The sequence below is a fragment of the Achroia grisella genome, unplaced genomic scaffold, assembly GCF_030625045.1.
Source record: "Achroia grisella isolate CSIRO2021 unplaced genomic scaffold, CSIRO_AGI_Agris_v1 utg567, whole genome shotgun sequence".
Taxonomy (NCBI): domain Eukaryota; kingdom Metazoa; phylum Arthropoda; class Insecta; order Lepidoptera; family Pyralidae; genus Achroia; species Achroia grisella.
Genome location: NW_026712947.1, coordinates 1932674 through 1957633, shown reverse-complemented (window position 1 = coordinate 1957633; position 24960 = coordinate 1932674). Strand labels below are relative to the sequence as shown.

The following is a 24960-nucleotide window of genomic DNA, read 5'->3' as shown; positions in this document are numbered from 1 at the left end:
AGGAAAAGAACTGAATTGAATGAAGGACGAGAACGAATCAAACAAAAAATGCTTAGGATGACTGACTGAACTGACATAGAACGGACAGTATAATGACATTACATTAAAATTGGCATATTTATTTCATTCACTGCACAGAGTACATACCTTTAATTTCATTTATCTTCTATAATTATATTCTTGCTTTTTTGCAAACATCGAGTAAAAAATTATTTAAAATATCAAATTATATACTGAATTCTTTTGTTAATGTCGTAGATCTGCTGCATTTTAAATAGGTGGTGGATATCCGTTGCAAAAATGACTGTAGACGGGGACGAGAAGCCTGTAAACGATCGCGTGTTCATGGACATTTCCATTGGCGGTTTGCCTTCCGGTCGTATAGTCTTCGAATTATTCAACGATGTGGCTCCAAAAACGACTGAGAACTTCCGTGCCTTATGCGCTGGAGACATGGGAGTTGGGAAGGTTACCGGGAAACCTTTGACGTACAAAGTAAGCCCAAAAAATTGTTTTTTTCATGGATGGTTATGGTATGGTACACCCGCCTATCGGTTTACGCTGGCGGGGCACCAGTGGAGGACGATAAGATGAGCATGAGTCAGGTCAGTTTGTCCATCGTGTTCGTCCGTGGTGGAGGTCGACCTAATATGGTACATTGCTGGCAATGGGGTCACTGGACCCCATTACTAACAATTCCCTTCCCCCCGACCCCTAAGATTATGTTTGTTGTGCAGATAAGTGTCAGACATTGAAATAGTAACAACCTGATTTAACAGAGGTAAATGGCTATGAAACTATTCATAGAAATGACAATCTGTATTAAGTCCTTGTTGGTAGTTCACATCTTTAGCGGCTATGTTGGGGCCGCTATTATTTTTGTTTGTAATGTGTTCCATGTATTGTGGCAGCAGCAGGAAAGGAGGACATGGAATGATGAGTCCAAATTGGCTATGTACATATTTATAATAATTAAAAGTATTTACAATGGATATATATGTATGTATAAGAAAGCTATTCAGTCTCGAATGACAGTCCTGTTATTTTATTGCTCTGTCGTAGCTAGGCAACGGTGTTGCCGCACTATAATAGTAAATTCGCCACACATCTAATTCATCTGGCAAACAGCTTGCTTTATAATCAACTAGTGGTCCATTCTGGCTTTGCACATATGTGTTGCAAATCTTTTAATTTCTCAGCTTGTTTGATGCACATGAACATGCATGTATTGTACATATAAACCTTCCTCTTGAATCACTACATCTATTGCTGAAAACTGCATTAAAATCTGTTGCATAATTTAAAAGATATAAGTGATCAGACAGTAGTGGCTTGATTGTGTTATACTATATAAAGATGAGTAAAGCAGATTAAAGAATAAAAACTAAAGTATGACATCTAAATCCTCCAGGATGAGAAGTTGTGAATAGTATCATGGGCATCCCATGATTATATGATAATCATAGTGCTGATCATATTAGATTTCTGCATTTTTGATAACCTTTTTAATACCACTTTTATCTCGACTGAAGTTGAGTTATATGTGAAACTTACTGACCTGCACAACTTCATCTGTGTTTCATTTCCCCTTTGCAAAATTTTAACCTTTTTCAATATTTTTCATTGCAGATCCGCTCCTATTGGTCGTAGTGTAATGTTATATAGCTTAAAGCGTTCCTCAACAAATGAACTATCCAACACAAAAATAATTTTTCAATTCGAACCAGTAGTTCCTGAGATTAGTTCATTCAAACAGACAAACAAACTTTTCAGCTTTATAATATTAGTATAGATTTATACTGTTGTTTACTGTAATACTATTTTGTTTCCAGGGTATGGTCTTCCACCGTGTTGTGAAGGACTTCATGATTCAGGGGGGAGACTTTACCAATGCTAATGGAACTGGTGGGGAATCCATATATGGTGGTACCTTTGAAGGTTTGTGGCATGTTTGATATTTGTAATCTATCTATATACATAAAAATTAATTGCTGTGAGAATGACTTAACCAATTTGTCTAATTTTACTCTTGAAATATTTGTGGAAGTCCAGGGAAGGTTAAACGGGAATAAAATATCAAGAAATTGCATGTGAAATAGCAAAAACAACAATTATATTTTCCAATACAAACTGCTGATACCTGTCAAACTAAACTTCAAAAATCCTTTGACATATTTAATTTTAAGGCAGAACAGAGTTTGCGGGGTCAGCTAGTTCCTTTATATTTTTATTACTTTATATTAGAATCAGTCTTACAAGCTATAGTCATATTAATAATGTTTTCAGATGAAACATTTGAATTGAAGCATGATCGGCCATACTTGTTGTCTATGGCAAATAGAGGCAAAGACACCAATGGATCACAGTTCTTTATGTAAGTTTGTGACAGGAGAATGGTAAGATGGGGACAGATTAATCTAGAAATTAAATAATAATATATTTTTAAACAATATATTATCACTTAAACTATTTTTCTTATTCACACATCGCCATCTAGTTCCAAATGAAACTGAGCTATGGGTATTAATAAGAAATAATAATTATTTTTTTTGTTAATTCTTATACATATAAAGTTCATTCATTCATAATTTAAGAGCTACGCTCTTGTCGGCGGAGCTCTTGCCACTCCGCGATCTTCCATTATGCTCTTTAATTCTTGATACGACACGACTCCCATTTTGTCCTCAATTTGTTTGATGTAGCTATGCCTTGGTCTTCCCCTCCCCCTCTTTCCTTCTATTTTCCCCTCAATAATAATTTTCATGAAATCATCGTGCCATATATGAAGTAAGCTACAACAAATAATCATAATCTTTCATATAGAGATGAAGTATTCAGACAAAATGATGATACTCATGAATACTCATGAAACTCAAATTGTGTCTATCGAGAATTGAACCTGGGACGATCAGAAGTAAACAAAATTATGTAAATGGTGATGGTAAATGGTAATTTTAGTTTAAATTGATTATTAGTTCTTGAAGCATCAGATACGTTAGATCTAATGTATTTGATGAAGGAGAGGTATGGAGGGTTTATTGAGGAAATTTATGAAGATAATTAAAATAAAGAACTTGTATGATTTATTAAATTGTTACATAAAAGGATATATTAAAAAATATTATTAAATTTAAAAACATAAATGTATCAAGTAACGAATGCTGCAGTTCTCACGATAAAAAAAATCAAGTAAAAATTCAATACAATGATCTAATAATATTGAATTTTTACTCCATCTATCTAGAAATAGCGGCAATTTATTTCCTAGGTAAAGGTAGGGGAGCACTCTCCGCGATATCAAGCTATAAAAACATAATAATTTGAATTAATTGTATAAAATAATTTATCTCCATCAAGTAGTCATTATTATATTATATCGAAGTACGTACTATTTTGCGGAAGTCTATTCCGCAAAAAGGTACCTAATTGTATAAAATATAAAAATGACTTGACGTTAATATGGCCTGCACGTCGTCGGGCCTGGTCCTCGAATCCTCGCGGGCCAGGCCCGGGGCCGGGCCGCGGACGTGACGCTGGTGTTGTGTACGTTGCGTAGAGGGCGGTGCGGGCGGCGCGTGCAGCTGGCCCGCTATCATTCTTGTTGTGTTCTGTGTGTTGTAGAACAACACAGCCGGCGCCGCATCTCGACAAGTGAGTATACCACTTTATTATCATCTGCTTCTTCCTTATCCCAATTATTTGGGGTCGGCGTAATATGTTTTGCGCTTCCATTTATCCCTGTTCGCAGTCATCGCGTTATTTACTTCCTTTCTTACCATATCATCTTTCACACAGTCCATCCATCTCTTTTTCGGCCTTCCTCTGCCCTTATAACCATCCACATTCGTATGTAACACTTTTCTTAAAATATTATCCTCGTTCCTACGCATTACATGTCCATACCATGATAGACGATTACTCTTCAACCTCTCTGACACCGGTGCCACTTTCATACTACCTCTAATGTATTCATTCTTTATCTTATCCATTCTTGTCACACCACACATCCACCTCAACATTCTCATTTCAGTTGCATGCAGTCGTCTTTCATCCGTCGCCTTTATCATCATAATAATCATAATCATTAACATAAGTAATTAATTATTATAATATCTATGACTGTGTAAATGGTTAGATAATACATCCTCGTTAAATTCCAACGGGGATTGAAATTACGACAGGCTTAGTTATGGTTCGAATCCTTAGCCATACAGACAGCCAGACTAAAGTCATATTTGTCAGGCAAGAGTGGCCTTCAGCCGCTCCATAAGTGCTCCCGCGAATTTGAAGTGCTCTGCACTCGCCCCCTATCGTTCTGTGAAGCTGTAAAGGCCAGATCAGGCCACCAGCATTAGAATAGTAATAAAAAGATGCTGTGGCTTATGGAACTGCATGCTAATATGATAGGAGAAAGTGCATGATAGCTATAATGTGAATATGTTGAATACAAGTTGGTGTCTGTTTGTCCATCAGTGTGCACGTAGTGTTCGGTCACGTGGTGGGCGGCGCGGCGCTGGTGAGGCAGCTGGAGGCGCTCCCGGTGGATCGCAACGCGCGGCCCCTGCAGGACGTCGCCGTCAGTGGCTGCGGACAGCTGGTGCGGCTGCGGGCAGGTCGGTACACTGGCACCACACCCCACAGTACAACGCGCGGCCCCTGCAGGACGTCGCCGTCAGTGGCTGCGGATAGCTGGTGCGGCTGCGGGCAGGTCGGTACACTGGCACCACACCCCACTGTGACCCGCCCCCCTGCAGGTCGGTACACTGGCACCACACCCCACTGTGACGCGCGCCTCCTACAGGTTTGATAGACTGGCACTGCACCTCACTGTGACCCGCCCCTCCTACAGGTTTGATACACTGGCACAGGTTTGATTCACACGAGTTGACTCTCGAGTGGTTTATAGCCGAGTGAGCCGAGTGAGAAATTCAAGTTGTGACAAGTTTACCCGCTGTAGGTTCTTTGAAATTACGTAGAAATCTGTTTGTGTGAGTTGTTACTGTTTAATGTTTTGGTTATTTATGACTGTGTGTTATTAGCAAGTAGTGAAAATTAGTAAAAGTGTGAAAAAAGCAATTGTGTGGTCATTTTTGATAAAAATTTAGATTTAAAAACCGTTATTTGCAGGTTTTGCAAAAATAGAGATTTTGGTAATACAACTAACTTGATTTCCCACATGAAAAAAAGTTTTATACTCCAAGTGACTCGAGTCAATAAAAATCACTCGAGTTTTATCTTCACTCGAGTGAGAAAGTTACCAGTACCGAGTGACTCGAGTCCCATCACTAAAGAATAGAATAGAAAATAATTTATTCAAATAAACTTACATTGAAGAACTTTTGAATAGTCATTACATTTTTTAATCTACCGCTCGTTCGGAAAGCTGTCTCATCACAAGAAGAACGAGCAAGAAACTTGCGTGTTGCTCTTTTAAATAATTTTATTATTACTTTACATTTTTAAGTTTAAGTGTGTGAATACAAACCACCAATTAGCACTAATTCAATTAAATACTCAAATAGAAAAAATATTGAATATATAAATATTGGTTATGTCAGGTATTGACCGGACTGTTTGCCAATCAATACCCTTTCAAGAGAAATCTTGTTTCCGTTGAGGATAGATTACGTCTGTCAGAACAAAATTGATGATGTTATAACACTACAAGCCAAAACGAAAACGTAGCGAGTTCTACTTTTAAACTACCGCCATCTATTGACGTAATAAGGAACTAATAATAATAACCCTGAACAATTCACGCAAGGTAAGCAGAGCTTGTGTTAGACAACTGATATAAATATTTTTGTGTAAATACATAGAAACCATCCAGACCGATACAAACAATCATACTTAAATATATATACAAACAATCATACTTAAATATATATATATATATACTCATACTTAAGAATAATGTTTGTAGCGTGCGAGGATTTGAACCCGCGACAACCATTGAGGCCGTCATAAACTGACTAACTAATTGCAATAAACAGTGAAGGTATTCTGTAAATCTATACATATAAATTAAATTGGAGTGTCTGTTTGTAATATTGAAATAACCGTTGTTTACTACATGCAGATGAATATAAATACGGTATATACACCAAAATAACATTTTTTACAATTTTTGACTGTCTGTTTGTTCCGGCTAATCTCTGAAATACCAGCTATTTCAGAGATTAGCCAATTTTGACGAGACTTTTTGGCAGGTAACTTAGTAACAGTAAGAAGGAGTAACTTAGGCTACTTTTATTTAAAAAAAATAAAGTTAAATTCCACGACGAAGTCACGGGAACAGCTAGAGTTTAATATAGCATAATAATATATATGTATATATATTATATAGTATAATAATGATAATAATTGTTAAAATTATACAATTTATTGTTGTTTGAAAAAATGGTAAACATGTTCTATATTGTTCATGTGAAGTTAACCTACGAAATATATATATGTATTATATTGTGATAATATATTTATTACATATGTAAATTGTCTGTAAAAATACTACACACAAAATACTAAAATAAAGAAATAAAATCTATGCCACTAGTGAGAAAAGAATTATTATCAATTAAAAATTAATACTTTCATGATTGTTCTTAATATATATATTTGAAAAATATTTTAAATACGTTAAGCATTGTTTAGGTCCTCCATTACATATACAAATAAAACCTTTTTTCTTTTTAGTTTTGCTAGCTGTTACCCCCGACTTTGTCTCTATTTCACCCCTTCAGGATTATTTTTTGAGACGAAAGAATATCTCCTCGTGATATAGTCTATTTTTCATATGTTCAGCCATTACAAGACAGACAAGACAGACAGAAACTACTAATGGTATCGATTTGCCTTATGGTAATTATAAATATGTTAATTTACAGGTAAGAAGCGTAAGCAGGAGAAGGAAAAAGAGAAGGAGGACAGTGATGCGGACTCGGAGCACTCGCACAAGAAGGATAAGAAGAAGAAGAAGGACAAGAAGGAAAAGAAGAAGAAGAGGTAATTATTATTAATTAATATTATAACTAGCTGTCCTGGCAAACGTTTTGCATATGAATTAATAACGCTATAAAAAATAGGGGTTGGTGATAGAAGGGTGAAAATTTAGAGTTGTATGTATTTTTTAATGACACATAATAAAAAATAGAAATAAATAATTTACCCAAAAATTAAAAAAATAATGTTAGGGGTGGACAACCCTTATCACTTAGGGGTATGAAAAATAGATAGTAGCCGATTCTCAGACCCACTGAATATGCAGTTTCAGAGGAGTATGGTGACTTAACATTGTGACACGAGAATTTTATATATAAGATTTTACTGTGCACATAATATTTGTACAAAATTGTTACACTACAGACAACATTCCGGACCATCAGCAGACGAGGAGGAAACCACCGACCAACCCTCGCATCCCCTCGTGACCACCTCCAAGATCGACCCTCGAGATATTCCTGACGTGCCCACCAACCGGTTCCTCATGAGAGGCGGCCGCGACCAGGACAACAGAGAACGGAACGACCCGAGGAGGGACAGAGAAAGGTATAGTGTTAGAGAAGCCCCATCCGATCGATCCCCCGTCCAAGTCAAACGGGGACATACCGACAGTCGTATCCGTCAAATTATTTCAGCCGTTATTCTCTAAATTGATGATACTCTGCATTTATTTCTTTGCAGTTTTTGTCAATTTTTACAGTAAATTTAGTATAACATAAATATTATGTTCATTAATTATTATTTTTAATGCTAAAATAATATTGAATTAATATAATGTTAAAACTGCTATGCGAAATATGAAAGTATTGAAAATAAAAATTATATATTCTTTGAAAATATTTATGACTGTCATGACCCGCGATATAAACTTTGTCTGCGTTAGAGAATTTTTATATGATTAAATCCGCTCCTATTGGTAACGACGCGTAAATGTTATATATGCGGCGTTATATTGCATCTCTGTTCATTTTCTACCGCATATATCACGGGGATTTCCTCGACAAATGGACTATCCCAACACAAAACTGAAATACCATTTCATTATGAACCAGTAGTTCCTGAGATTAGTTCATTCAAACAGACAAACAAACTTTTCAGTTTCATAATATTCCAGTTCCGAACGTATTCCATTTAAATTTAATTTATTTAATATATTATAAAGTTGAAGAGTTTGTTTGTTTGCGGGTGCTCATGGGCGGCGGTAATCACTCCATCAGGAATGCTGTTTGTCCCCTGTGTTATATAAAAAAAAACATATAAATTAAATTGGAGTGTTGTTTGTAATATTGAAATAACCGTTTTTGATAGATGATAGATATTTGGAGATATTTAATTTAATTGACGACCTCGGTGGTCTAGCCATCAAGCACACCGCTTTACGACCGATGGTCGCGGGTTCGATTCCTCGCACGGCACAAACATTTGTATTCATGAATATGATTGTTTGTATCGGTCTGGGTGTTTTCTATGTATAATATGTATTTACAAAAAAAAAATCTATGTATTTGTATCAGTTATCTTATTAATTTTACAAACTTTAGCTAAAAGTATTCTTTAGTCTAGATGGCGCTGTGTGAATTTTTTGGGACTATTATTATTATTGTTATATATTTAAGATATACATGTTATTTTATTTGAATGGCATATTATTTAGATAAATGTAATGAACCGAAATATTTATTTTATTTTTAATGTTATATGTAATTATTTTCTGTCCATTACATTATTATTTTTCCGCTAGAGAGATCGCCATTCGTATACCCGCAGTATTAGGATTATCAAAGGCCTTTTAGTATTTGTAAGTATATCTCTTATTATAATACCCTGCGAACTCCATATCACATTTTATTTTAATGCGAAACCATTCTGTCTGTCTGTCTCGAATTCAAAATTCCAAATTACTACTGAACCATTTAAATGTCATAACTATTTTTACACAATTACTTTATCAGTTTTAGACCTCATCACAAGATAAATAGTGTGTACGTTTTAAAGCAAAAAGTTTTGTATTCAGGAAACGTCGAATATAAACTACCAACCAATATTTTAAACGATGTTATTTTATATTAATATTATGTTGTTTTATAGGCTGTTGATTAAATATAAATAAATATTTCATTCAGAATGCGTTTCCGGGAGAGAGATCGATTCTTAATGCAGTGGTAGGATAAAAGGCCGGGTGTGTATTTGTAAATTCGTAATTTTTATCCATTAGAATGATGACACTTTTTATCGAGTCGAATTTCTTGAATGTTTGTTCTTTGTTTTCGTGCTAAATCGCTGGTCACTGTTCCATACGGACAGTTTAATTCAGGACACAGAGACATAGCTAGTAGTTCATAAAAAAATTGAATTGTCCTATCATATCTGCCATTAGGTGTTAAGTCCGCCATATGTACTTTTTACCTGTGTATGACGTGCAATAAAGTTATTTAAATAAAATAAATAAATTATTATTGTTATTAAGATTATTTATATAATAAAAGAGTAGAATAGAATAATATTTATTACTATCACACATCACAACACAACAATGTCGATGCTCAAGCAGCATATAAATTATTATAAATTTAAATAGAAATAACAAATACAATACAAATCATTAAGAGAAAAAAAAATTAAATAAAAAAAAATAAGAATAATATACATCTTCCTGAGGAATTCACACAGCGCCATCTAGTCCCAAGCTAAGTAGAGCTTGTGTTATGGGCTAGACAACCGATATATAATACATGGATACATTATTTTTTGTAAATAAATACAGATTATATATATAAACACCCAGTTTGTATGAAACAATCATAATGACTCATGAATACAAATGTTTGTGCCGTGAGGGACGGGACATTGAGGTCCCAAAATATCGGATAGTGAAAGCAGTGTGCTAAACCACTTAGACCACCTTGTAGGGAATGGTCTGTCATAAATTTAGACTAATATAGTTAATATTTGTATTTATAAGTATATTTCTAGTTCTAATATATGTTTTTGTATACTGTGATAGCGTTACCGCACTCCGTCGAGATCGCGGTCCCGTTCTCGTTCAGTGACTCCGCCCCACTGGCGGCAGGCGCAGCGGAGAATCATCAAACTCTCAGAGTTCGAGGTAACACCTTCAAATATTTTTACAATAGCTGGACTTTTTTTATATAATGTAATGGTGCACCCGTCTGCGCTAACGGAGCACGCTGGCGGGGCATCAGTGGAGAATGATTAGATGAGCATGAGGTCATGTCAGTTAGCTATATCAGTATAAATTCTTGGAGAAGTTGTCATTTGTGTACCTAAATGTATATAGTTATAATGTAATTGCGGTGCCCCTACGGGGAATCACACGTTTTATGTACTTCTTATATTAATAATACTACCTTTTGCTCGCTCGCGTTATATTATCCCCTTAGGGGTGGAATTTATCAAAATCCTTTCTTAGGGAATGCCTACGTCATATATATACATACGGGCGAGTAACTACTATAGAATAAAATTAGATTATATTTAATTAGATTTTGAAGGGAAGACCTGGTGTCTAAGCTATAGCCTAGTTTGGGCTATAGCTATAGCTTAGTTTGGGCTCCAGATTTCCCACAAATTATATTTGTGATTTTTATTGTTGGCATTTATATAATAAAACTGGAATTATGTAATTTTTGGAGATGAAATAAAATATATGTATTATTAAAAAAAAATCACGTATTTAAAGATAATATTTCTATTTAAGTGTTATCGTTCCAAATAACTTTATTTATTTGACCCAATATTGGAATATATATTTTCTTTCGACATTTTATTATAGGGAATCATTATGATAAATATATCATCTTGTGAGGAGATTATTAATTATCTGAATATTATTATTATCCAATCGCGACACATACAAAAGTAATAACTGTAAGTATCATTATGAAGTCTGTAGTTAACCTAGAAACTATCGTAGTTAATTTGTGAGTTACTTACTTAACTGATTTCGTTCTAATATTTTTGTCCTTTGCTGCCCGCCAGCGTGTACCATTTGCTCAGGTGAGATTACCATTCAATCAAAATAACCCCAGAATCTAAATTAAAAAAATATGATTAAGAGTCTGTTCAGGTTACGGCCACTGATTAAATTTACCATTTTTTTATACTACTATGGTGGCAAACAAGCATACGGCCCATCTGATGGTAAATGGTTACCGTAGCTTATGGACGCCTGAAACACCAGGGGTGTCACGTACGCATTGCCGACTCTTAAGAAACCTTAATATACACTTCTTGAAAAACCCCATGCTGTAGTCTCGTGAGAAAACCTCGGCAGGTAGTTCATTGCACAATCAAATTCAAAATATCTTTATTCATGTAGGTCTATTACAGACTCTTATGATATGTCAAATCTACCGTCAGTTCGGAATGATTTCGAAATGAGAAGAACTGACAAGAAACTCAGCTCGTATTCTTTTCAAATAAATGTTGTACATGTTTACAATAATACAGATTCATTTTTAAATTAAAATTTATTATTAATATGTTACAGTGCAGTGTTACTTTCCGACTAAACCTGTATATAACATATGTACTTATTACTGACTTACGCAGATTTATTATATACAAATGTTGTTTTTTCGTTCTTTTCTCTTACCTAAACCACTGTGCCGTGTTTGATGATTTTTGGTATAGCCATAGATTTAATTGATCGTCATTTGGACCTTTTCTTGAGAAAATTAATATTGAAAAGGGCAATAAATTTCTCAAGATTCAAAACTCATCATTAAAATAAATAAGAACACCTTTTATAAGTGTTTGATTTACTCAGACAAATCTGGAGACTAATTCTAATTGCACGCGGGAGGAAGCTCCTCTGAAACCGCACTGTCTGAAACCACTTAGGTTCTAGCGTGTGGGGATGAATTCCTTGACTACCTTTAGATAAAACTGCGAACAGGGATGAATGGAAGAGAAAAACATATCACGCCGACCACAAATAAATGGGGTAAGAAAGAAGCAGATGATGATGATAAAAATGCAATAGCATATGCTGATCACTACATTCGGCCTAATTGAATTAAAAAATGAATCTGTGCTTTGTAATCATGTTTAAGTTCATTTGGAAAGAATAGGTGCTGTCTTTCTTGTCAGTTCTTAGCTCGAAGGCACTCTTAACTGACGGTAGATTTGACATATTCTTTATAAGAGCACCGTGCGTTGGCTTACTACTCTAATTTTAACCCAAATGTTGTCAGTTCGAATCTAGTCGACAGCAAAAATCTTTGTCGGTTTATATTTCTTCTCTCTGGTGAGAGATAGCGGTAGATTTGCTTCTGCTATGTTGGTTTAAAATATACTGAGCGAAATAGTAATATAATGTATGTACCGAGCGAGGAATCGAACCCGCGATCATCGTATCTAAGGCGTAAGTGCGTTACAGCAGTGTCGACAATTGTACTGACTACACCCCATCTGGAATGCCTACGTATTGTTTAATAATTTTGTATAAAAACTAAAATGATGACTGATAATTAATTTTTAATCTTATTATTTTAGTACGGTTTTGTTCATTGTTAACATCAGTTTAGCGGTGTATATATATATATATATACACCGCTAAACATATATATATTAGTAATATTTGTGGTTACTTACAGCGTGTAGAACAAGAGCGCAGCGAGAGGGAAATGCTGGAACAACGCAACAGACCTACTGAACGACCGCACAGTGAGTAAACAGACTGTAGTATATATACCTACAGCGATACCGAGCGATCCCCGTACAATACAAACGGGAATCGAAATTACGATGGCCGAGGTTCGAACCCGTAGCGGTGCCCTCAAATTCTCTAGGATAGTACTGAGGCTGATGAAAGGCGCGCCGACCCTACCACGTGCAAAATCTATAATCATTACATAGTATAAAAGAAAAAGTTGCTGTCGCTGTCTGTCCGTCGCTATGTATCCGCTTTAAAACTACGCATCGGATTTTGAAGCGGTTTTTTTAATAGAGTGATTCAAGAGGACGGTTTATATATATAATAGATGTACATCCGTGCGAAGCCGGGCCTAGTAGCTAGTGTTAAATAGTAAATAAGCGTTTGCCTCAAGAAAAAAGTTCAGATTTAATTAATTAAAAATAGAAAACAATAAAATCATAACTATCTTTAATGATAGCATATTGTGGATGGAGACCAAGATGACGAGCAAAAAGTAAAACGGCACCCTAGTAGTTGTAGAATATTTTTGTATTAAATTGACTTATGTCATATAAAAACAATATAATATTATAAAAAATATAGACAAAAAAGGTATATAAAATAGTTTCTGTATAAAGGTATATAGAATGGTCTGAAATAGTTTTTGTTACTTTTTATTTTTCAATTACCGACCTCCGTATTTATAGACCAAAGTCAGTGTAGTAGGTTGGACTATAAATATTAGATGGCGCCCCCGTGTGTGAAACACGGGGGCGGTGCGATTCCTTAGTCACATCTACATGTACATTTACATTAGTAACATAAAATGCAAACTACCTTCTTTTGATATATTAAAATAAGTCAGAATCTTTATTAGTTTGTACCATATTAATAATTTAATTTTTAGGTATATTTATTAAAAAATTAGCTTATAATTGAATATGTGGTTCTCCAGGTGAAGAAGAAGGTGGCACTCCTGAACAGCCCAGGGAGAGAGAGGAGGGAGAGATTGATTCTTCACATGGTATGCATTTTTTTATTGGGTTGTTTGGGCTATTAACAGGTGTTAAAACCTGTTAGCATTGCGACCTACACAGATCTATTGTGCTCGCCCGTTTTTAAAGTTCGCTACCTAGACCCGTCAGGGACAAGAATTGAAGGATATTCTTAGGAGCGATGGTTTTTATCTCCTCAGGATAGACTGTATACTTTACAAAGGAGGGCGGACTCTTGTCAACCGTTTAGGTTTTTTTTATTGAGGAGTTTGGGCTTTTGGCAGGTGTTAAAACCTGTAGCACTACGACCTCTATAGATATTATGCTCGTCCTTTTTCAAAGTTCGTCACCTGGACCCGTCAGGGATAAGAATTGGTATGTACTAACAATAATATGTCAGGACAATTCACAGCGCCATCTAGTACCAAGATAAACAGAGCTTGGGTACAACTGATATCAACATGTATTGTTAATTTATTATATGTATTATTAAAGCATATTAGTGTTGAAATATTTACCATAAGTTAGGTAAATAACAAACATGTGCCTTTTACCATAACTGCTTTTCTACCGCTTTATGTGTTTTATACTACTATGGTGGCAATCAAGCATACGGCCCATCTGATGGTAAATGGTTACCGTAGCCTATGAACGCCTGAAACACCAGGGGTATCACATGCGCGTTGCCGACCCTTAAGAAACCTTAATATACCCTTCTTGAAAAACCCCATGCTGTAGTCTCGTGGAGAAACCTCGGCAGGTAGTTCATTCAACAATCTAGGTGTACGCGGGAGGAAACTCTTCTGAAACCGCACTGTTCGGGACCAGTTAGGTTCCAGTGTGTGGGGATGAATTCCCTGTCGATGGCGAGCGGTGCGGTGGTATAAGGTGGCTGTCGGCATCATGTCGAACAATTCCTCAGAACACAGTCCGTTGTATAATCGGTAGAACACACAAAGCGAGGCGGAGTCTCGCCTCAGGCTGAGTGGCTCGATACCGCCAGAGAGATTTGATGTTTTGACTAAAAGATTAGCTGGTAGAGAATTCCATATTGCATTAAGCTCACCAATTGTATTCATTTTAAATATTGCAATAAAAAATAAATACAAATAATATATTTCTTCTTCTTCATCTTATATATACATAGACAACCAGACCAGAACTAACAAACAATCATACTCATAAATACAAATGTTCGCATCGTACGGTATATCGAACCGGCGACCTTCGGAAGTCAGGTGGTGTGCTAAATGGCTACACCATTGAGGTCGTGAATATGTAATATTAATAACAATTATATCAACAGAGAGATCCCGCCACGAGAAGATCGACTACAACGCTCTGGACTTCGAAGAGGACGTGGAACATGAGGGTGAGTATTATAGATAGATATAGATAGTTTATTTTATTTATTAGGACTAACAAACAGTAATACAATATTTTATGTATATACAATTTTTGCCCGTGGCTTCGCTTATTCGTTAATTTATCCCCTTAGGGGTGGAATTTATCAAAACCCTTAGGGGATGCCTACGTCATAGTAGCTTTATTTATGTATGCAAGTCTCAGCCCGATTGGTATAAAATTGTCAAAGTTTCATACAAAGTTTCATCCCCTATTTTATCCCCTTGGGGGTAGAATTAATCAAAATCTTTTCTTAGCGGATGCCTACGTCATAACATCTACCTGCATGCCAAAATTCAGCCCGATCTCTTCAGTGGTTTGGGCTGTGCGTTGATAGATCACTATGTCAGTCAGTCAGTCTCCTTTGAGTATATAACTCAATATTTAAATGTGATAAGGTGAAATATTACTAAAGGAAATTTATATAAATATGCAAATTTGTTTACAGAAGTAGTGCTGAACAATAATTCATTATATTTTACTAGCTACTCGACCCGGCTTCGCACGGGTATACATGTATTATATATGTATAAACCTTTCTCTTGAATCAGTCTATTTATCAAAAAACACCGCTCCAAAATCTGTTGCGTAATTTTAAAGATTTAAAACCTTTTTTTTTATTATTTTTTCTTTATATTTAAAGTACTTGTCAATATAACAGTTGCACTAAATCTATCTATTGTAATTTTGTATCATTACATAGCATAAAATAATGTCGTTGTTTGTCCGTCCTTAGCTTAAATTTTTATTATATATATAATACATGTACCCGTGCGAAGCCGCGGCGAGTAGCTAGGAATAACATACGAGGTGGAATTTCAGCAAGAGTAGCTGAAATTCCGCCTCGTTTTTTTTTTTTTTCGGACTACTCTAATGCTGTTGGCCGTAGCTGGCCTTTACAGCTTCACCGGACGTTAGGGGGCGAGTGCAGATGGCACTCCAAACCAAGGAAGGACTTATGGCGCGGCTGAAGGCCAACTTCCGCCTGACGGATACGACTATAGTCTGAGGGCACCGCTAAGGGTTCGGACCACGGCTCAGGCCGTCGTAATTTCGATCCCCGTTTGAATTGGACGGGGGATCGATCTGTGTTATGACCATCATAACGCACTTATATCGTAATATATTATTATGGTCGTAGAGGAAAGAGCATCCCACAAGCGGCGAGCGGAGCGCGAACAAGCTCGCGAGCATGCTCGGCGACATGTACAGCGGCCTGCGACCGAGCATCGTGCTGACATGCTCGCACTCGCGCTCGGCGTGCAGCCCAAGCATGACAAGCACGATCAGCACAGGTAATAGAATATATCTTAATAATATTAGAAACAGGAAAGTTTGTGAGTATGAATGGATGTTTGTTACTCTTTAATGCAAAAACTAATTTTTATGAAACTTCACATTTATATAGCTTATATATCAGAATAAAAGGCTGTGAATTTCATGCGGGTGAAATCGCAGGAACAGGTAGTTAGAATAAGTTTAAAAAATAGGTTATAAATATTATTTTTGTATAGTAACCGTAAAGGTGACGGATGATAGACAACTGCATGCAACTGAAATGCGAATGTTGAGGTGGATGTGTGGTGTGACAAGAATGGATAAGATAAAGAATTAATACATCAGAGGAAGTATGAATGTGGCATCGGTGTCAGAGAGGTTGAAGAGTAATCGTCTATCATGGTATGGACATGTATTGCGTAGGAACGAGGATAATATTTTAAGAAAGGTTACATATGAAAGTGGATGGTTATAAGGGCAGAGGAAGGCCGAAAAAGAGATGGATGGACTGTGTGAAAGATATGGTGAGAAAGGGAGTAAATAACGAGATGACTGCGAACAGGGATGAATGGAAGAGAAAAACATATTACGCGACCACATACAAATGGGATAAGAAGCAGATGATGAGTAACCTGATTTTTATCTGTCAATTCGGTCTCCAAGGTTAAAACGCAAACTTTAAATGTATATTTCTGTAGTAACAATTCAACTGACAGTTAATTTTCGTCCGTGATTAAAAAACATAGATGTAAGAAGTTTTTTTTAAACTCAACTGAGGATTATTTTCCGTTGGCCGTAATCAGCGCCCCCCCGCACCGCGAGCCCCGCGAGTGGCGGCGGGAGGCGGCCCCCCGCCTGCCGTCGGCCGTGGCCCCCGCGCCGCCGCCGGGCCCCGCCGCCGCGCCGGGCCCCGCGGGCCCCGTGCGCCCCGCGGGCCCCGCGCGCCCCGCCGCCTCGGGCCCCGGCCTGGGCGGCGGCCTCGAGCTGCGCCCGCAGTCGCACGCGCCCGACGACTACGACCCCGTCACCTTACTGCGCAGCACCTTCAACAGGGACAAGAAGGACAGGGGGAAGGAGGTTGCGAGGGACAGGTAACATTTTTTTTTATATTACGACTAGATTTCCCGGCCTGGATTCGCACGGATGTACACGTATTATACATATAAACCTTTCTCGTGAATCAGCTACTACTAAAATGTGCAGTTTAAAAGATATAAGCGAATAGACAGCGGAACCGACCTCATTTTATACTATACTAGGTTTTGCCCGCGGCTTCGCTCGCGTTAATTTATCCCCTTAGATGTGGAATTAATCAAAATCCTTTCTTAGCGGATGACTACGTCATAACATCTACCTGCATGCCAAATTTCAGCCTGATCCGTCCAGTGATTTGGGTTGTGCGTTGATAGATCACTATGTCAGTCACGTTTGAGTTATATATCTAAATATATATAACTCAAACGTAAATAGGTAGGCTGTTTGTTTTTCAGCATCTTTATCTAAGATAAAGATGCTGAAAAACAAACAGCCTACCTATATATTTATGTTATAATTTAAACCCCATTTGGTCGCAATTGGTCAAGCCGTTTCTAAGGAGTATCGTTACAAAAAGTATAAATGTGATCTCTGAGATGGCTCTACGTTTCGCGCTCCGTTGAATGATTTTTTGGGGAGTGTCTAAAAATTTCTCAGGAAACAGAACTTTTTACGAACACTACACTCATAACTTCTTGTTACGTGCCGCAACACCGACCACGGCAATGTACCTATCCCGCCTACACTACGCTACCAAGGAACAGGACATTGTTGACTACATCCGGACTAAAAGCAACCTTACATTGAGGGTGACGCAGTTGGAATCGAGCCACAACGCGAGCTTCATAGCGTTCGTGGCCCTGGTCCCCACCAACATGCTGCCCACCTTCATGAAGGAGGACTACTGGCGAAGGGGGTGGTCTATCGGCGCTACCGTGGCAGATTGCCGTCGTCAGTGCCGTGACCATAGAGACAATTTTATTTACATATTTTATTATTATTTCTTATGTATGTTAGTCTATAAGGTATTTATAATATGGGCCATGTAGCCTGAATTAAATAAATAAATAAATAAATAACCGTATAGACTAGCCACTATAAAAACATTTTGTTTACATAATTGTTTACGCAAATAGACTGACAGTCCCTCTGATGGTATGTGGTAACCGTCGTCTACGTATATAACCTATACTACGAACATCAAGCCATCATGAATTGACTACATGTAATTCCTAGTGCTGCATATACTCACAAACTAAAGTACTTAGGTAGTAAGGCTGATCTTATGCTTAATTGCCACGATTTCTTCTAAAATTGTGTATAAAAGACGTTAAGATTTTAATGAGTTGATCATATTTTTATAGGAAAGAAGAAAAACCAGAACGTTCGGACAGGCGTGACAAGGACAAGGATAGACTGGAGAAAACGAAAGAGAAAGAAGATAGACGGGAGCGGCACAGAAGCGAGAGAGACGATAGAGAGTCTAAATATTCGGAATATAGACGAGAGGAGAAAGACAAGAAAGAGGAGAAACGGGAGAAGGATAGAGAACGATCAAGGGAAAGAGATAGATATAAGGATAAGAGTGAAAAGCGTAGAGAAGATGAAAGGGATAGAGATAGGAAGAAGAGGCGTTCACATTCGTCTAGTGTTGAAAGGTATTTTTATGTAAATACTAGCTTTTGCCCGCAGCTTCGGTTGCGTTAATCTATCCCCTTAGTGGTGGAATTTATCAAAATCCTTTCTTAGAGGATGCCTACGTCATAGTAGCTTTATGCATGCAAAGTCTCAGCGCGATCGGTTTAAAATTGACAAAGTTTCATACAAACTTTCATCCCCTATTTTATCCCCTTAGGGGTAGAATTAATCAAAATCCTTTCTTAGAGGATGCCTACGTCATAGTAGCTTTGTGCATGCAAAGTCTCAGCCCGATCGGTTTAAAATTGACAAAGTTTCATACAAACTTTCATCCCCTATTTTATCCCCTTGGGGGTAGAATTAATCAAAATCCTTTCTTAGAGGATGCCTACGTCATAGTAGCTTTATGCATGCAAAGTCTCAGCGCGATCGGTTTAAAATTGACAAAGTTTCATACAAACTTTCATCCCCTATTTTATCCCCTTAGGGGTAGAATTAATCAAAATCCTTTCTTAGAGGATGCCTACGTCATAGTAGCTTTATGCATGCAAAGTCTCAGCCCGATCGGTTTAAAATTGACAAAGTTTCATACAAACTTTCATCCCCTATTTTATCCCCTTGGGTGTAGAATTAATCAAACTCCTTTCTTAGCGGATGCCTACGTCATAACATCTACCTGCATGCCAAATTTCAGCCCGATCCATCCAGTGGTTTGGGCTGTGCGTTGATAGATCACTATGTCAGTCACTTTTGAGTTATATATATTTAGATAATGTAAAATGTAAAAGTTTGTTTCTTAAGTACATCTAAGCATAAATGCTTAAAAAAATAATAATCATAATAACCTCGGACAATTCACACAGACAATCTCGTCTCAAGCCAAGCAGAACTTGTGTTATAGCTATTAGACAACTGATGTAAATACCAAGAAGATACCACTGAAATTTCATACAAACACTTACCATTTGTATCTATAAATATATACGTAACATATATAGAAATAATGTCTTTATTATTATTATTAAATTCTTCGATCTGAGTATTTCTATATATGTTACAACATACATTCAAACAATCATACTCATAAACACAAATTTGTACTGTGCGAGGAATATCCACAACCATCGGTAGAAAATTGCTAGTCCACCTAATTCGTAATCTATCTATACATATAAATAAAATTGGAGTGTCTGTTTGTAATATTGAAATATCCGATTTTTACTACACGCATATGAATATAAATACGGTAGGAGTGCCTACGTTACTCCTTATTACATCAGCTACCTGCCAAAAAAGTCTCGTCAAAATCGGTCCAGCCATTTCGGAGATTAGCCGGAACAGACAGACAGACGAAAATTGTAAAAAATGTTACTTTGGTGTATGTACCGTATTTATATTTTTATTTTAGAAAAATAAAATTAAATTCCAAGCGGATATATATATGAATATGTAAATTTGATACAAATAACATTTTATGTATGTATGAATGAATGTTATAAATATTATTGTATGTGTCTTTGTACAATATTAACATTACTTGGCAGGTCGAAATCTCCAAAACCCAAAGACAGAAAACGTTTGGAATCTGAGGATCAAGAAAAAAATCGAGTGCGATCTAAAGATGGCGACGAAGATAGCAAGAAGAAGGTATGTTGCACAGATATTTTAACTAAAACGAACTTACCACTTCATGTATTTATATTATTTTGTTTCTATAATTATCATGTGTGAGAGCACAAATATTCAGTGTGGACACTTGACTAGCGTTACGACCTTCTCTATTGGTGATCAAATTCCGAACGTATTGAGTCTACACCCATGTTGCGACACGTGTTTCACCTCTGAACAAGGCATCATCAGACGTTGAATAGAGTTCGAATAGAATAGAATAGAATAGAAAATCATTTATTCAAATAAACTTAATTTAAGCACTTTTGAATAGTCATAACAATTTGTTTTTTATCTACCACTCGTTCGGAAAGCTGTCTCATCACAAGAAGAACGAGCAAGAAACTTGTGTGTTGCTCTTTTAAATAATCCTTGTAAGTTTACATTTACAAGTCGAAACGTGTGAATACAAACTACCAACAAGCACTAATTTTTGGGTCAAATATAAATATGCAATAAGATTAAATCAGTCGTAGTGATAAGAGCAGACCAGTCCCTACAAGCAGCACTCGTTTCACGAGTATGACGGATGAGCCAGCCATCACTGCGCTCGACCATATTTTAGGGAGCCCAATGACCCGGCCCACCACGCCGCCACAAGTCTGGACATTTTAGTGAGCATGACTACTCATTCCACACGACCACGTCACAGCTACAAAAATTAATATAGATTGGAAGCCTACTGTTAACTGTTAAACGAACAATCACGGTTTTAAACAAAGTATAAATCGATAAAGTAGTAATTATATACATAAAATTCTCGTGTCACAATGTTAGTTACCATACTCCTCCATAAAGATTGACCGATTTTTATGAAATTTTATATGCATATTCTGTAGGTCTGAGAATCGGCTAGTATCTATTTTTCATACCCTTAAGTAATAAGGGTTGTTTTTTCTTTTTTGGACAAAATTTTATTTTTTATAATGTGGCATTAAAAATACTTGATTGGTGGTGATAGAAGGGTGAAATTTTAGGGTCGTATACCCTAAATTTTCACCCTTCTATCACGAACTCTTATTTTTTAATAACGATTTCAATTGAAATAGAAATAGAAATAATCTTTATTCAAATAAACTCATTACAAGCACTTTTGAATAGTCATATTTTAATTCTACCACTCTATGTAGAATCAGCTATTGTAGATATATTATTGTAATATACACTATATATTATTTTAATTTGTAATTTAAATAATGTAAATTAAATATTGTAATGGGTGAAAACTGTGATTGATACAGTTTATGCTGTAAATAATATAAATGACGTAGTGGAGTAACTTGAAACAGTCATGCTCGCTATAAAGTTCAAACCTGTGGCGGCGTGGTGGGCCGGATCGATGTGCTCCCTCTAATGTGGTTGAGTGCAATGATGGCTGGCTCATCCGTCATACTCGTGTACGGGTGCTGCTTGTGGGGACTGGTCTGTTCAGGTTGCGAACACTGATTAGATTTTTTGATTTTTTTGATTTTTTTTATATAGCATATGCTGGTGGTCACTCTATTCTCCCAAATATGAATTTAAATGAAATAGTATTATTGTAAAAATGTACAACATTAAAAAAAAATACGAGCTGAGTTTCTTGTCAGTTCTTCTCATCTCGAAATCATTCCGAACTGACGGTAGATTTGACATATCATAAGAGTCTGTAATAGACCTACATGAATGAAGATATATTGAATTTGAATTGAATTTGAATTTTGAATTTAATTTATATAGCAAAACAAAGTGTGCGTGGTCAGCTATTATACATATATACATCATTGTAATATTTTTATAGGAAGATGAACGGAACGAAGCACGCAAGGAGCTAATGGAGATCGTGAGGCTCATCAAGTCGAGGCAGCGCGACAGGGAGAACAAGGCAGCAGGTGACAATCATAACTTTCATAGCATAGGGGACAAACGAGCTTGCGCCTCACATGATGGTAAGTGATTACCACAGCTCATGAGCACTCACCCGCAACACCAAGCACCCGCAACACTCGGGGAATTGCAAGTACGTTGACTTTTAAGAAGGAATAAGCTCTTTTCCATTGCTGGAAGGTGATTCCACAATGTGGTTTAACGTTGCATAAAGTTTCTGATCTGTTCCTGTTATATTTATTTATTTATTCATTTTCAATCACACAAATGTTATAATAACTTGATTATATATTGGACCCCGCACTAGGCGAACCTGTATCGCGGGAGTTCATAAAAGAATTATTAACTATTATAAGATCTATGAGTAGAGTAGATGTGACAACAGACAAATGAAGATGTTTTAGTTTGATATCATAAAAACTAACCAGATCAATTGTCGATTACTTAATATTAAATAAAATAAAAAAAGTACTTTAGAGTCTAACACAGTACAATTATTTTATTTTATTTGTTATGTTATCTATAGATATATTGATAAATGTCAAGTGTCATGCGAGCGAAGTTGCGCGGGACAGCTAGTATTATTGAAATTGTTTGCAGAAATAAAAAAAATTGCGATAAAAAATATGTTATTTTTTATCAGAAGCCAAGAAAAGGCGAGATTCATCCGACTCGTCATCGTCCGAGGAAGAGCCTCGCTCGAGCGATCGTCGAGCCAAGCGGAGCCACACGCCGAGGTTAGTCTATACAGTCACATAGAACAGTTTTATATAATGTTATTAAAAATTTGACGGCTTCGGGGGTCTAGCGATTTAGCACACCACTTCTGATAGACGCGGGTTCGATTCCTCGCACGGTTCAAGCATTTGTATTCATGAGTAAGATTGTTTGTTTAGTCTGGGTGTTTTCTATGTATATTATTTATGTATTTACATAAATAAAGTGTATTTATGTAATTGTATCAGTTATCTAGTAGTTGTGTTATACAACGCCCAGCGTTGCTTGGGACTAGATGGCTCTAGTCTAGTCTCTGTCCAGGTGTTTATATCTATGCAGTCAGCCAATTAGGGGGCGTTCAAGTATTACGTAAGCACTATGGGGGACCGGAAGGTCTTTGGTTAGCTTATTTTGGATGCCATGGGGGTGGGGGAGTCTAGGTGATCATTACGTGATCGGCAGTTATTTACCTTTTTACACGAATTGCAACCCTCACATTGTCTTTGCTAAAAAACAATACATTAATTCAAAAATATTTACGTAAGCTTAGCGGGGACTGTAAGAGCTTTGCTTACTTTTGCTGACACGGGGATGGGGAGGTTAATAATTGTAATAAATCTACTTACGTAATACTTAACTGCCCCTTATATCATCTGCTTCTTCCTTATCCCATTTATTTGGGGTCGGCGTAATATGTTTTTCGCTTCCATTCATCCCTGTTCGCAGTCATCGCGTTATTTACTTCCTTTCTTACCATACCATCTTTCACACAGTCCATCAATCTCTTTTTTGGCCTTCCTCTGCCCTTATAACCATCCACATTCATTTGTAACATCTTTCTTAAAATATTATCCTCGTTCCTACGCATTATATGTCCATACCATGATAGACGATTACTCTTCAACCTCTCTGAAACTGCCCTAAGGGGCAGTTCACGATATAATTATAATATGTTCCACAGATCATAAAAAGTAACTCAAGATTACAAAGTACGAAAGTACAGCAGTTGTTCTAAATTTTGATTGATATTCTTGCAGAGGTCGTGGTCGTTCGTCGTCCCCGGCAACTTACCGCCGTGGTCGTCGTCGCTCGCCCGACCACTGACCACCGCATCACGACACCTACACTAGTGATACCCCGCCACGCCGTATTAAAACTACATGTCACATCAGACAACCGTCACCTATATATTAACTAGCGAATGTACATGTATTATACATATAAACCTTCCTCTTGAATCACTCTATCTATTGCTGAAAACTGCATTAAAATCAGTTGCGTAATTTAAAAGATATCAGCGAACAGACAACGGGAGAGACTGTTTTATACTATATATATATAATACGAAGGAAAATCTATACAGAGTTTATGAAACTTGCTCGGACTTCGTCATATGATAAATAGATATCTGTGCTACTGTTCATGTATACACGATGATTACCATTTACCATCAGATGGGTCATCATACATCCCATACAGACGATCATACATACAACACACCTATATCTTTTACATCCCATATACAATATATGATCATATATACAACACCCCCTCCGATCGATTCCCAGTCCAATTCAAACGGGGATCGAAATTACGACGGCTTAAGCCGTGGTCCGAACCCTAGCGGTGCCCTCAGACTATAGTCGTATCCGTCAGGCGGGAGTTGACTTTCAGCCGCTCTATAAGTCCTTCCTTGGTTTG

General features: G+C 36.8%; 1 protein-coding gene across 1 annotated transcript; it reads left to right on the top strand.

Annotated features, from left to right (window-relative positions):
* Positions 1-153: 153 nt before the first annotated feature.
* Positions 154-24724, top strand: LOC131848643 (peptidyl-prolyl cis-trans isomerase G). The gene is made up of 20 exons (XM_059198565.1): positions 154-495; positions 1833-1938; positions 2287-2374; positions 3622-3651; positions 4474-4613; positions 6885-7002; positions 7363-7545; positions 9123-9161; positions 9785-9851; positions 10004-10105; positions 12618-12687; positions 13614-13682; positions 14960-15025; positions 16199-16352; positions 17139-17426; positions 18735-19028; positions 20553-20655; positions 22457-22547; positions 23186-23279; positions 24297-24724. The coding sequence occupies exons 1-20, from the start codon at positions 301-303 to the stop codon at positions 24361-24363; spliced, it is 2364 nt and encodes a 787-aa protein (XP_059054548.1). The 5' UTR covers positions 154-300; the 3' UTR covers positions 24364-24724.
* Positions 24725-24960: the final 236 nt, after the last annotated feature.

Coding starts and splice junctions, on each gene's coding strand:
- LOC131848643 (XM_059198565.1), top strand. CDS start 301: ATGACTGTAGACGGGGACGAGAAGCCTGTAAACGATCGCGTGTTCATG. Junction 2,375..3,621: donor AATGGATCACAGTTCTTTAT/GTAAGTTTGTGA, acceptor TGTGTGTTGTAG/AACAACACAGCCGGCGCCGC. Junction 19,029..20,552: donor CATTCGTCTAGTGTTGAAAG/GTATTTTTATGT, acceptor ATTACTTGGCAG/GTCGAAATCTCCAAAACCCA.